General features: G+C 43.8%; 1 protein-coding gene across 1 annotated transcript; it reads left to right on the forward strand.

The window, feature by feature from the left end:
• Window positions 1-240: 240 nt before the first annotated feature.
• LOC149356795 (uncharacterized) lies at window positions 241-14,815 on the forward strand. Its single transcript, XM_089576435.1, has 3 exons — window positions 241-250; window positions 347-624; window positions 14,010-14,815. The coding sequence occupies exons 1-3, from the start codon at window positions 241-243 to the stop codon at window positions 14,400-14,402; spliced, it is 681 nt and encodes a 226-aa protein (XP_089432561.1). The 3' UTR covers window positions 14,403-14,815.
• The last annotated feature ends 612 nt before the right edge of the window (window positions 14,816-15,427 follow it).

A 15,427-nucleotide genomic window follows, 5' to 3' on the forward strand; every position in this document is an offset into this window, starting at 1 on the left:
TACAATGTTAGCTAAGACAATAAATTCATAAGTAAAGAAGAAAACTATGAGTGTTTATACAACGCTAGCCAAAACTTTGCAAAAGTTATGTATGTCAGTTATAAATACAATTTCATTAGGAAGATCGTTCCATTCTTTGAGCGTAAGAAGAAAACTATTTTGGTTTGCAAGTCACAACACATACGATCAAATTCTTTTCTTGTGCTATGCATTCACTTGGTGCTTCGTTTTACTACGTACATGCACATACGTATGTGCGTGAAGATTGTGTATGTATGTGTGTATGTGCGTGTGAAGATTTCACTTGGAGCACTCCTGAGTTTACGCTTCCCCATCTTGTGTGCAGATGTCTTCGAAACGCTTTCCTGTAAGGAATGCCGCATGCAGTTCACTGGCCCCATGCCCTACATGGACCACATGCAAAGTGCCAGGCACCGGAAAAAGATGGCGGCCCTGAATCGGACCGGTGCGGCAGCGCCCTCTGGTGGCGAGGCGACCGCTCCAGCTTCGAACGGCAAGGAAGCGAAACATCCGCCCGGTAGGCTCAAGCATCCGCTGCCATTTGTCTGCAAACTCTGCAACATGGCCATGAACTGCGCGACGGCTCTCATCGCTCACAACAAGGTACGTGTGGGAGTCTCATTTGGAAAGGGTAGTGTGGGGACATTGCATTACATCAGCCCAGAGGCTAGAGTGAGACCATGAAATTCCGGACACACGTGAAGGAGTACCATTGTGGTGTCAGAAATAACAGGCATACCGTGAGTGTGCTTTTGGGCCAGCCACATGACATTGGCCACCAGACCGATTAGAGATATGTTTCTACCTTATCCAAAGAGGAAAACCTGATGACACATTTTTTGCTAGAATCCCTATTCATCCACACCATGCCGGGAACTTTGAACCGGAATGAATGAGCTTTGCCTTGCGTTCGCGCCCTATCGTTGCGTTAGATTCTTCGCATATCAACGCGCAACTGGACCTGCCCCTTCCCTGTGAACCAGAAACTCAAACAATTGGTTTCAAAGCCTCTTTGTTTAATTTTGACTATGTTCAGTGACTGCTTATCTGTTTCATGAACTGACACAGTTAAGGGGGGAAGCTGGTCTTAGAAAACATGTTAATGAAGTCTCAATAATGGCATCTTCAAGAAACACGTATTTTGCGTGCTGATATGCAATTTAATTTTATGTAAAGCAAGATCCTGTGCACTTACATAATATGTTATGTAACTTTTTGCCGAGAGCTTTCAACAAATTTTGCTGCAGGAAACTTGCCAGGATGCATGCCATTGGCTTGTCTCGACATCAGACTATGCAGTAAGGGCAGAATTATTATCCTACATATCGTAGAAGTTGAGTTGCAGGGTTTTGAATCTGCCATTTCACAGACGGGAAAAAACTGATGATTTCAGAATCCTACAACTCAGCTCTATAACAGGCAGGATGATAATTTTACCCTCATTGCATAGCTTGATGCCAAGGCATACCAATGACATGCAAGCTAACAAGTTCCCTGCAGTAGAATTTCTTTCAAACTCTCGGCAGAAGTTGCCTAACATATTGCAGAAGTGCTCAAGGACTTGTTGTACATCAAATTAAATTACATATTTGGAATCAGCACGCAAAAAAATGCATGTTCCCTGAAGATTTCGTAGTTGTGACTTTATTAATAAAAATTTATTTCTGAGACCCTCTTCCCCCCTTAAGCATGTGAAGGCAGCATGTCATACACATTTCTCTGACACTATTTTGGCAGCAGTAGGATTTGAGACTAGTGTCCCGTTTCAGCATGCCATGGTGCCAGTAATTTTGACACAATTTCATTAAGGGCCCCCTCTTGCAGAAAAGTCAGCGTCCTTGGCTCTGAGTGAATAATTTGTGAAAATACCCAGAGAAGCATTCTAGGTGGGCCACCTGGGTCACGTGACCTTTTGGTGTCACCGCTCACTGGATTGTGAGTAAACTGCCCACCATGGCAGTGAATGATTGATCGCCAGAGGTTACTGTATGGGAGGAGCAAACTGGGCATCACAAGCCTGAGCTGGGTTTGAAACAGCCTCCTGCCGGGGCAGTGACACATCGCTTAACCATTCCGCCGCTGAGTGGTATGAGAACTCCCTGCGCTCTATGAATGAAGCTGACCCAACTCCACATATAGTACTATGAGCACTAACCCATTAACGCTCTAGCAGGGGGGACACTGGTCCTATTTTCCTTGCCCAATCCTAATGAAACTGTACCACATTGCTCAGCTTTCTATACAGATTTCAACGGTCAAATTACCTTTCTCATAAGTTAGTCAGTTCCCAAGGTTTAAAATTAATTTTAATTAGTCATTCATTAGTACCTTGAAGAAGGATGGACAGCTGGGCGAGTTTGTAATAATTCATCATGGGAGGTACAGCGTAAAGAAGACAAAGGACGAAGCAAGCACTCGTCGTCTTCTTCACGCTGTACCCCCATGATGATTCATTAGTACCTCAGTCCAAAAAAACTACTCTGTATAAAATCATTTAGTCCATGGCTACATAGTATGGTGAGTAAAGAGTGCATTAATCAAAACCATTTTTCCATTTTACCCTCATTAGTAATTTTACAACACTTGGAATATCAATGTTCAAGGTGTGAATGCAATGCACCGATAAACTTTGCGAAATTATAAATTTTCGAAGCGCGATTGAACAAATCTGCTTCGATTGTTGCATACACTGTGCCTTCAACTTCCCTTAGCAAACAATACGACATCTTTATCTGTCCTAGATGTTGAGATACCGACATACTAAGACAGCCAGATGTCCAAAACTTTCATGCCATTAAATTGCCTGCTCCTGCATAAATTCAGCCCACACGATGATCTGAATTTAATGTTACGGTCAAAATGCTGATTTCTTGAAGGAAAAAATTGGTACAGTTGGAAAATAGTAGCTGTAGATTCCAGAAATGTCATTTTTTGAAAATCGATTTTTTGGTCATTTTTTGGTAAAGTTTCCCCTCTAGGTTTAGTGTGAAAGCACCATTTCACGAGGTCTAACCGGCACACTGACTTTGTGTGAACCACGTTTTAAACTGCAACACGCTCTTGCACTGTGCATTGCACATCGTCATCTTAGTCGGCTTCCATCTGTGACGTTAACAGATCCGATCAGCTTAACTTCGATCAGAGCGAAACCTGAGTCTAATACCGTCGCCAGACGGGCCGACGAGCCAGCAAAGCAAAACCATGAACCAACCAGGCTAAACACATGCTCTCGCAGCATGTCTACTTGGTTTAGCTACATTAAAACCCTACCGGTTTTTGGTCAAGGATGTGGACTTTATTTGTCTCTAGAAATTCGTGGTGTTCCTGTTGTCAAACATTTATTAACGTCTTAATACCTGCATGCCCTTGGGCAAGGACTTTCAGAATGTGTTCCTAATTGTGCTTTTTTGGTTTCCGCGTGTTACGAATTCGGTGACGCGTCCCTGATTGCCAGAGGGGAACGCTATTGCGGGCAGGTTCGAAGAAGAAAAACAGATCAAAGAAAACAAAACGATGTCGTGTTTATTCTTTAAAGGAAAGGAAATGATACAAAAAAACGAAAACAAGGAGAACACACGCTCGACGCGTACAACACTACAGATAAAAGGAAAGAGTTCACCAGATACAGAGCGTCCCAGGTGAAGCGGGATTGCCTTGCAGGCAGCAAGGACATGGGTTGGCGACTTGCGATGCGTTGCTGGCGTTGCGTCCAGGGAAGTGGTGGTAGAAAGCCAGGTGGTAAGGAGCGGAGATGAACACGGGAGACGCTGACAAACTTCTGTCAGCCGTCCCCAAGAAGTGGGCAGCTGCAGCAGGAAAACTGTAGCCAGGTCCTGTCGACGGCGTCCCGCAAGCACCGTAGGCTTGTGCAAGCTATTTAAGGAAGCCTCAGCAGCGCGGGCCCTCCATCCATCGGCTGCCACCTTCAAGCTTGAAACGGACGCAATAGGCTTGCGTCTGTGATTCAAGGGAAGTCCGCGGCAGCACGGACCCAGCGTCCGACGGCTGCCACCTCCGTGTTTGAATGATCAGACTTCCACTGCGGTGTCTTCCTTCACATCACGGTTTCCTGATACGTCAGCTCTCCGCTCCTCGTGCCCGCTTTGCTCACGCCATTCGCACGTGCACACGCGCAACGCGGGGCTGGCACGTGCGACACTTCGCTGACCGACGCACCGCCATCGACATATTGCGTTCAAAAATCTCTCAACGATTCCGTGTGCACATCACACCGTGAGCACCTAAAACCATGCAAACCTCAGCTCCCATCTTTCTTTTTGTCACATTATTATGGCACTGATCGTGAGTAATTTCTCTATAAGTGGTTGTTTCTCCATAGAGCCATTCATTATCAGTTAAATTTGGGCATCTTTTGAGAGCTAATGTTTCTGCAGGCTCTTTTTTGTATCTATGTCGGGCAGCTCGGAATGAAGGTCAAGACACGTCGGGCTTCCGAGTGCCTTTTGAGGAATTCATTGGGGTTCTGTGAGGCTCAGAACATTGAGAACCCCTGCCCTAAGGCGTGACCAAAAAGTAGGGGATTGCTTAACTATTATAGCCCATTATAAGGACACATTGGCAACATAGTGTGTTAGAAAAAAAAAGAATGAAAACAAACATAGAAAGTCTAGGAATGCATACAACAAAAAAAAATGACTCACAGGTGGCACAGTGAGGTAGATCTGCGATACATAGGAAATTGCGTCTTTAGGAGTGGTGTGGTGTGGTAAGAGTATTTTGTGGCGAGTAGTTCTGCTCCAAAATTTTCATGGGGAGTAATTGTTTCTTAAAAATTTCAATTTTTTACTGCTTAATTCTATTACAAAGAAAAATGGTGGAGTTGCAGCTGGTATTTTCCGCATTGATGCTCATTCTGGTGATGCTCGACAGTTGACCATATTCACACTATCAATTAGGTGATAGAGAAATGCACAGAGCATAACCAACTCCTATATATAGCCTTTATAGATTGCGAGAAAGCATTTGACTCAGTCGAAACTTGAGCAGTCATGCAGGCATTGGGGAATCAGGGTGTAGAGTAGCCTATGTAAAACTAAGATATCTATAGCGGATGCACAGCTATCGTAGTACTCCATAAAGTCAACAATAAAATTCCAATGAGAAAAGGTGTCAGGCAGGGAGACATGATCTCGCCTGTGCTATTCACTGCCAGTTTATAGGAAGTATTCAGAGTCCTCGATTGAGAAGAGTTGGGGATAAGAGTTAATGGAGAATACCTGAGTAATCTGCAATTCGCTGATGACATTGCCTTGCCAAGCCACTCAGGACATGAACTGTAAAGCATGATCAATGAGTTAAGACAAGCAGAGGAGAACGGTGGGGCTAAAAATTAACATGCAGAAAACCAAAGTAATATTCAACAGTCTAGCAAGAGAACAGCAGTTCGCAATTGGTGACGAGGTGCTGGAAGTAGTAAGAGAATATGTCTACTTAGGGCAGGTAGTGACAGCTGATCCGGATCATGAGAGGGAAATAACTAGAAGAATAAGAGTGGGGTGGAGTGCATATGGCAGGCTCTCTCAGATCAGATCACTTTTTTTGCTGAATACATTGATTTCCAAAATTATGGACTGTGGACTGCTGGTATTGCACATCATTGATTAGATTGGAAACTCTGGCAAAGACAGATCTAGGACCTGGACATGTCTTGCAAGTGAATCCTCCAGACATGTTCTTTGTAATTCTACTTCAGTGTTTTTCTTAGTTTATACGCAGTGGTTTGTAATGAAATTGCAGCTTAAGGGGATCAGATCGCAAAAATCATGAAAAAAGTTGATTTTTGAAAAGTACACTTTTTGGCATCTCCAACATTGTTTCTATGTATACTGAAGTATTTCACCCAAAAATAAACTTTAAGCGCTCCAAATAAATATATTTGTTGGCATCTATACATAGACAGCGTGTGCTAGCTTAGAACTTTCAGGCTTGTTTTCTCTAAAGTTTGTTTTGAGCTTAATACCTTGTTTGTGGAAAGCATAGCACAGCAATAGATGCATGGATTTTTACCGCATTTGTTTTGTTGTGATCTCTGAAATGTGGTCTGCGTCAAGACAGTCTCAGATTTACCATTTAGGCTCGCATATTTTTATTACATGGTAATTAGAGCATGATGCATTCTAAACATAAAAGAAGGTGCCTATTGTGTCCTTTGTAAAAAAGAGCAGAGAAATTAAAAAAAAAATTAAGAGAGTCTTGACTTACACCACACTTCTTAGTAAATATTAAAAGCATTTACAGACCTGTAGCTAGTTTTTTTGTCATCTAGGCTTTCCACAAGCAAGCAAGATGTCGACAACATATACACAATGATAAAAGGTAAAATACTAAAGCTGTCATTGTGAAACATAATATCTCATTGTTTGATGCTGTTTTAAGCCAGTCTGCCAAATTTCATCACTATAAGTCGAAAAATAGAAAGGTTGCCTTCGATCCCCTCATCCCCCCTTAAAGGGCCACTGACCAAGGGTCTGGACATTTTAGACAAACAAGCCCAGTGCATTGATGAGGCATTGAAGATAACCTCCACAGAATACTAGAGCCACGCGCAGCCTGAAAAGCAGTAAAAATTCATATCAAAGCTCGTTCACTCTTTCTTTCGAGGCCAACGTCCTCATCTGCTAGCTAGCATCCCGAGCCTTGTGGATGTCGTCATCTGCCGAACCTTCAAGCCCTCTCGAAAGACATTCCATTGGTTCATTGTTCTGACTGATAGGTGAAGGGCTGGTGCAGCCGATGTGTCATGCCATCTGCTGCATTCTTTCCGGCACTTCTTTCATTTTTGCACACACATGCGTGTCCCCCGTTCATATGTGACTCAGCGTGTTTTGTGCGTTGGTTGTGCGTTGGGCCGTGTTGTACAGCCTTGCCTTCATTTGCGCACTTGACTGCTCTGCACACACACTGATTCTCGCTCGTCCTTCTAGTCTACAGGTAAATAAATTGGTAAATTGGTCTTTGAGGAAAGGACATGGTGCAGTATCTGTCTCACATATCTCGGCGGACACCTGAACCACCATGCTGTAAGGGAAGGGAGCAAGGTAGGAGTGAAAGAAAAAAGAGAGAAAGTGGTGCCATAGTGGATGTCTGCGCAATAACTTCGACCACCTGGGGTTCTATAACGTGCACCGACATCGCACAGCACACGGGCGCCTCTTGCGTTTCGCCTCCATCGAAACGCGACCGCTGCTGTCGGGTTCGAACCCGGGTACTCCGGCTCGGTGAAGTCTACACCGCCACTGTTGTGTTTATCTCTGTTCCGTTGAAAGCCATGAACTTAGGAACAGAGACACAAATGCACAGAAGAAACACACTAGCACACAGAGAAGTGAACATGTGCACATAGATTTGTTTCCCAAGAAAATCCCAGACAGTTCCCAGGTACATGCTTCGCCGTGTGTTTCAAACAAAAAGGACTCCCACGCCTCATGTCGTAAAACTGTGGGGGGGGGTGGGAGGGTTGGGAAGTAAGTATGTAAATCCCTTCTGCCGGTTTTGTGGGTGAGAAAGATAACTTTGACCGTATGTTTGCCCGCAAAAGGAACCTGCCCCCACATGGTGCTGTGCAGTGTAGCCAATGGTGTCCGTGTGGTCAAAGAGACTGGTGACGAAATGGAACAATTTTATCAGGATTTTTTTACTGATTAGCGTCATTAAGATTTCAGTCCAAGAATAAGTATGCCTGGAAGCTAGTTCTGAGCGAACAACCTCGAAATAAAAGCGATGACACATAAAAAGGGTCAGAAGTGGAGAGGCACATTGTTGAATCCCTCTCTCATTTAAAAAAAAGCCGCTGCCGAGCTCCCATAACCGCATTTCTTCTTTGGGGTAATGGCAGCTTGTTTTCTCGTCTTTTTTTTTTCCAGGTTAATGTGGCATTTTACTGCTCTTCTGAGCTTGTCGGATGTTTGTGCACGTGTTTTAAATTACAAAGCGGAGCTTTTTCACGCACTGACACATGAGCCTTTGGTTGGTGAAGGTTTCCCTATGTGGCTGGAAATATTATCGGGATGCAACTCTATTTTTGCATATAACCTTTAGTTGCTTGATTTTGAAACATTTTTTGTCAGTAGGAGACATGTTACCCATTTTTTCTTTATGACATTCGCATTCCTTTCTAAGTTTTGCTTCTATCTTCGCTAGATTTTTTTCACTCTGCAATGTTTGCTTGTGGATTAGAGTTCCGCATTTACTTTTTTAATCTTTAGAATTTCGAAGAACATTGGTGTTAGTAGATGTGCTCGTACTTTCCAGCATTTCGCAATCAAAATATTTGGAGAAAAAAATTGATTTTGTAGCGCCTACAAAAAAAATATAGATGCTTTCTGTGAGGCAGCAAACAATTTGTTATAGCTTGATATTTTATCCAGTCAGAGGATTGCGATGCTCCGGTGCTTTATGCAGTAAAACAAGCAATGTTTTATATATTTCAAAATTTCAGGATTTTTTTTTTTTCGCGCTACAAGTCTACTGTCATGAACACTTACCATAATTTCCAAGTTCTTGTTAGACAATTTAAATTTCACATTACTGCATAATATTTTTACTAGAATTGCACACTATCAAATAGTACATTTATTTAGCTTCATTTCGATATGCTCCATGTTAAAGGTGCACTGAAGAGGAATCTGAACTTGTCTTTTTGCCGCGGGAACTCGATCTACACGTTCCTAGCATTCTTAGAAACTGCGACTTATTGCCCTGTGTGGCAAATTTCCCTAATTAAATCGAATTAACGCCCGGCTCCCGCCCTTTTTTTTTAATTCTGCCTCGTACGGTGGGCGGAGTCGACCAACGCGTGGAGTGCCTTTCACCCAGTCCCGTGGCGGCTTGCCGCTCTGCCCTCGGCGGAGTAATACGTAGTAGTCCGTAGTAGCAAATAGTCCGCGCGTATTTTTATTTCTGCGGGCTTACTTTGCGGCTATATTATCTGCGAATGATACTATTTATTAATGGAAAGCTAAACAACAAAATAAAGCGAAAGCAAAGCCTCCACGGAGCTGGCTGTAAGGAACTTCACGCGTTGGTCGACTCCGCCCATCGTACGAGGCAGAATTAAAAAAAAAGGGCGGGAGCCGGACGTTAATTCGATTTAATTAGGGAAATCGGCCATACAGGGCAATAAGTTGCAGTTTCTAAGAATGCTAGGAACGTGTAGATCGAGTTCCCGTGGCAAAAAGACAAGTTCAGAATCCTCTTCAGTGCACCTTTAACGTGTCAAAATCAATAATAACCTAAAAAATGCCCATTTCTCTCATGGTATGGAAAGAGTCAACAAAGTATGAGCTCCAAGTGGGCGTGCTAGTGGACGATTCATGGCGATGCGTTGGTCATGAATCGTGCCAAGAGACCACAGCAAGGTAGGGCAGCATGAAGATGCAAACAGGAGGAAAAAAAGCAAAATATAACAACGAAACTGGCATGTTCACACATGAGGACAGGCAATACATGGCAGTAGCTGGATAAGTAATTAGTATTGGAACAATATAATCAGTGCAACAATGCAATAAAAAAAAGCTTATACGTGATTAATTAAAAAGGAACAACAACATAAAACACAACAAAATGAACAATATTTTTAAGTAAACAACATTCAAGGCAGTGTTTAAATGTTTCTGTTATAGCGTGTTAAGAAATGGCTGCCTTGACTACTTCATCGTAGGCTTAGTCTAAAATATGTGCGTTTTTAGAACTGAAGGAAGATTATGTTTTATACCTGTGCTGCACGGGTACTTTCGAATGACATCTGAGTCAAATGGCACTCGAGACTTAGAAGGCTTTCGAACTCGACGGACTCCCGCGGTGCTACACGAGACTTTCCAAACGCATTCGAAATTCTCAGCTCGTTTCAACGACGACGACGGTCACACTAGTGGGACAAGTTTTTTGGCTAAACGACACCCGACACCGACGAATCCGATCGGCGGATGGTCAGCCTTCATGCCCTCGGGAGTTCGGCGGCTGAGTGAAAACACGCTGATGAGGTGACGGTGCGAATACATGCGCGCTTATACATTATCCGTATTGGAAATAAGCGAAACGAACGGCTATATTTCACATGTGCACACATGGATGCTCACTAGCGATAACCACTTGCCAAATTAATTTCAGTCGACGACGACTCCGTTCCCTTCCGCGACGACTAGGCCTAGCGAGTCCGCAGGGCTGGATCGGTGATTGCGGTGGTTGTGAAGAACGAATTCACAAGTTTTAGCGAATACAAACGGTCAACGAGTGTAGTTTTGACAACAGTGACATGAAATCAACTATTGCTTGCATCGCAGGACGCGCATACGATGAACGGGAAGTGGCGGTTTGACTCAGGCTGCCGAGCAGTGCTTTACGGTCAGCAGCAGTCGTCGCCGTCGCTAGCTTGTGGGTAACAAGTTAGGCCGTTTCAGTTAAAGCGAACGGTCACCAAACATACTTCTGGATAAAGTAGTTTAAAATAAAGTACTGGGTATGTCGGAGGAAGCTGGGAAAATTAGCGAGAAGCGCCGGTCCTATGCGATGTCAACAGCCCGGCTGTCAAGTGTTTCTCAGGCGAGCGATCGCGTCGGCGCTTCCCACAGATTGTTGCACTGCGTAAACAAGCCCGGGGACAACCAGTACAGAAGAGAAGGGATTATTTAATAGAACTAAAGTGCATATTTCGTTTTATGTCTTGCAAACGAGCACAAGATGTTCATACGCAGCGATGTAAACAGCAGTATGAGTGCAGTCGTCCTCATCGGCGCACTCCTGGGGAAATTTCATGCACACGCGGTAAATGTTCATTCATGTACTATTATCTGCAAGCACTCACTAAGACAGAACACGAGCTATTTGCTAAACAAACAGCAGAAAAAGATGAGCAGTGGGTAGAAATGAACAGCCACAGAGCCGAAAGCAGTCACGCGGCTGCTGGGCTGTGGGCGGGGCGAAGCGACGGCGGTGGCGACTGGTATTGGTCGGTTCGGGCTGTGTTCACGTTTCAAAGCCATTCCAAAATCTGGAATGTCTTCGCCGAGCTCCGTCGACTCGAATGTCATCTGAACCGAATGCCATTGAAAAGCTTCGTGCAGCAACGTAAGTTCGGCAGTCGAGTCGAATGACATTCGGTTGGAAGGCATTCGAAACAGCCGTGCAGCAGGGGTATCAGTAGCTGATGTTTACAATTAGTTTGAAAGCCGGGCTGTGCCAGTTGTTTGTGCTTCTAGTCGAAACGATATGTTTGTGGTGCTGTAGTGATGCGGTTGCAATTAGAAAGTCATTAAATGGGCTGTTTGAAGGATAAAACATATGTGGAGGCTCACAAAGAGTGTTCAGCTTAAGTTAAGGACAGCACAGCGAGCTATGGAAAGAAAAATGATAGGTGTAACGTTAAGAGATCAGATGCGGGCGGAGTGGATGAGAGAACAAATGCGCGTTAATGATATCCTAGTTGAGATCAAGAGGAAGAAGTGGGCTTGGGCAGGGCATGTAATGCGAAGGCAAGATAACCGCTGGTCCTTAAGGGTAACGGGGTGGATTCCAAGAGAAGGCAAGCGTAGCAGGGGGCGGCAGAAAGTTAGATGGGCGGATGAGATTAAGATGTTTGCAGGGCTACGGTGGCCGCAACTGGTGAAGGACAGGGTTAATTGGAGAGACATGGGAGAGGCCTTTGCCCTGCAGTGGGCGTAGTCAGGCTGATGATTATGATGATGAAAATTCTAAATTCTTACAAAGATGTCACGGGGATTATCTTATAGGTTGCAAACGGGACCAGTGTGCGAGGGGTCTGGCTGATTTCCGATGTACCATATGGTTCTTTTTGTACTGTAAGAATTTTATGCTTGTTAGTACTTGTAGTGGTGCCCCAGACAAGATCACACTGCAATGCTGGCTTCCACTTTCTCATATTTGGTAGCCAGCTTGCTGTGGCATACTTCAAGCCAATATGCTGAGATTTTTCAGTTAAAACCAAAATGAATAAAAATGAATTTGGCATACTTTTCATCTTTTTATTTTCGAGTTGAACAGAAAACTCCAACTCCTCCTCGTATGCCTTATATACCATACCTAGGGGTTGGACTTTTCGATTTTTATTTTTCGAAAATATGACGGACTTTTTTCGATTTCGATTTCAGGAAAGTATTTTTTGGTATTTTTTTGGCAAATGTTGTTTTTGAGGGCTGAAATACTTACATTTGTCGATGACTTAATGTAGCAAAAAGTCATTTAAAGTCAGCTTTGGTATTTTCATCATCCTGAGCAATATTTTATTTACCAGTAATTAACATGAAAATGGTAGTATACCTGGAGCTTTGCTTGTAGACAAAATTGGTGCACTAATTAAAAGAGTAACTCAAGTTAGAGAGAGAGAGAGAGAAAAGGACGGAAAGGCAGGGAGGTTAACCAGGCGATGCCCAGTTGGCTACCCTACACTTGGGGAGGGGAACAAAGGGGAAAAAGGGAAAAAGAGCGGGAATGAAACGAGCTTTTTAGGCGTCCATCAACCACTGTGCCACAGTGACAGAGGGCGCGCACTGAAAACTTTAAGATTATAGACGGGAATACAACCCTGAGTCCTTTAAGAATCTCAGGAGCACTTTCACCGCTTTCCTTTTTGAGGAAGGTTGTGCCAAAGGCCCTAGAACCTTGGACTCTGTTAGAGGACGCGAGTCCAAGCGGTATAGAGTAGCAGTTAGGAAACCGCGCTCTCGCTCAAAACGAGGGCAGTCACAGAGGAGGTGCCCGATCGTTTCATCGCAACTGCACTGCTCATGCACTGGAGAGTCTGCCATTGCGATGAGATTGGAATAGGCGTTTGTGAACGCCACTCAAGTTAAATGAAGATCAAAGGGAAATGGAAGTTTGCTTCTGAGAACTAAGTTATCGGGGGGGTTGTCAAGCTGGGTTGAGTGCTAGGGCAGGGCATCGATGGTCTGCATGTTGATGGCAGCGATGGAACTACCACTCAATCGTTGTGGTAGCAAAAACATACTTTTTTGTGACGGCAATTTGTGGTTTTGTGTCAATGCATTTGATTAACCTAACTAATCGACTAACTGCTCTAAGCAGGTGATGAGAGAAGCCAACAGCCACAGAAACCAAGGGACACGAGGGATTTTTAATTACTTTATTTATTTTGTGCTGTTGTTCGATTAAGAATATTACTGAATATGTTACCGCTTAAAGCTAACTGATTAGAAAAGCAGAGATATAGTGAAGAAACAATGCTTAGCTAGAAAACAGTAAGGAGGTGATCCTTCCTGGTCTTCAGAGGGATGTAAGCTAGTGGAGCAATACCTCAAATCGCACAACTGCGCTGCTTATCCTACAACACCATCATCGCATCATGCTCCTAGCTTCCCTACTTAGTTAAGATAGTTTAACCCGCATTCAGCAGCCGTCTAGCTATGCCTTGCGAGCCAAAAATACTGACCTATTTCAATTAAAACTGAATTTCGAAAAGCGAATTCGGCATACTTTTATAGTTTTTTTTTGGTTTAAAACGAACAGTCTAACCCCAAACTATGCCGTAACCTTCAATTTCGTTTCGTTTCATTTGTGTACCTTAAAGGCCCGGCTTCCCTACTTAGTTAATCAAATTTAAGATAGTTTAACTTGCATTCAGCAGGCATCTAGCTATGCTTGCAAGCCAAAAATACTGACCTTTTTTGATAATAACTGAATTTCGAAAATTGTATTCGGCATACTTTTATCATTACTTTTTTTTGCTTTAAAGTGAAAGGTCCAAATCCTAACCATATCATAACCTTTGATTTCATTTCGTTTCATTTGTGTTACTTTAAAGGCCCATAGGGATTACCTAACCTCAGGGGATGAAAATTAATCCTGAGTCCTCCTGCAACATATTTTACACTTTATTTAGCTGTTTTAAAGCTATTATTACACTATTATTAAGCTGTTATTAATGACAAGGTTTGCTCTTCCTCGCCATTTTATTAATGGCAGATTTCTTACTTTGCACTTGTGTCTTCATGCAGGGCAAAAGGCATCAGCGGGCACTGAAAAGCCAGGAGATCCTCCGCCAATCCGGCGAGCAGTCAAGCGAGGAAGACTGGGACCTGTCCTGCGAGTACTGTGGCATCGTCCTCTTCAAGAACCTGGATAGCAAGCGGAAACACCTGGAGACCGAGGCGCACCGCGAAAACGAGTTCCAGGCGGTTGGGAAACGTGGGAGCGACGACGAATGCCACCAGCCACTGCTGAAGAGGCCACGGACGGGATACCGGGAAAACGAAACAGAAGGGGACCCCAACGAAGGTTACTATGGAGGCGAAGATGAAGCGAGAGGACATGAGGCTGGAGGTCCCAACGACGATTATTACACGGGTGAAGACCCCAACGACGGTTCCTATCCAGGCCAGTACCAGTAGTTTGTTGGAAATGTATGTGAAGGATTAGTTAGGTGCCACTGGTGGTTGGTTAGGACATGATTTGGTCTGTGTACAAATAGTTGACGGCGCACGCTGACAAGCAAAATTGGTTGGGTGCAAATTTCGTTTTGTTTGTCTTGTCCTGAAAGGACTGGCATCTGGGGAACTCTAGGGGCGCACATATCATCACATCACACTGAGCACATGTTAATGCATGTTTTTGTTCTTTAGTTATGACATAGCATATAGCTTTTACTTTGTTAGTGTTTGTTTATGTTTGTTTTTCAATACTTTGACTCCTGAGTGTTCAAAGGGCTCATGCAGTGGGAACGGTGGTGGAAGATGGCTGTCATTACTCGAAAGGCGGGAGGCATGGTCTACCCAGGAAAACAAAATCTGAAAAACCTCCGCCTTACTTGTTAATGGAAATACATCCATGCTTGTAATCTTTTTGTTGCTCTTTTACCGCTGCTGCCGTGAAATGAATCAGAATGGGCGAAGGGTGGTATGCCACATTTGGTTATCAGTGTTGGGATGCTGCTCTAGCAATTTGTACAGGCTGTAGTCTGGTATCTGTTCTAACATTTTATCACTGGCGCTACTTTGTACATAACTGCTAAGTAAAAAGGGTGGCACATAGTAGGCAGAAATGATAATTTGGCACTCTCAGTAGATGTTTACGTTAGACCCGCGCTATCTTGTCCCTGTCTCATGCATCCTTGCAGGTAGTGCTTGCAACTAGGAAGCGCACATGTGCTCAGTGATATCGTATTTGATAAGGGCATAGAACCTTCACAACAGTCTCTTTCATCATCATAAGTATCACTCTACCCATGCTGATTTCATGCTGCAGCAATTGGACTGCTGCCTAAATGATGATAAGCGTCATTCTCATTGCTGTGAGCCGTTTCTGTTTCAGTGCTTCTAGGATTTGACTCGGAGAGCAGTCTTACTTTCACTTGACCAGGTGCTGTCTCTGTCTCATGTCACACCGCCCACTTCGCTTGAAAGCTGGATTATTTTTT

Source organism: Amblyomma mixtum, chromosome 3 (assembly GCF_055824585.1).
Source record: "Amblyomma mixtum isolate Tamu chromosome 3, ASM5582458v1, whole genome shotgun sequence".
Taxonomy (NCBI): domain Eukaryota; kingdom Metazoa; phylum Arthropoda; class Arachnida; order Ixodida; family Ixodidae; genus Amblyomma; species Amblyomma mixtum.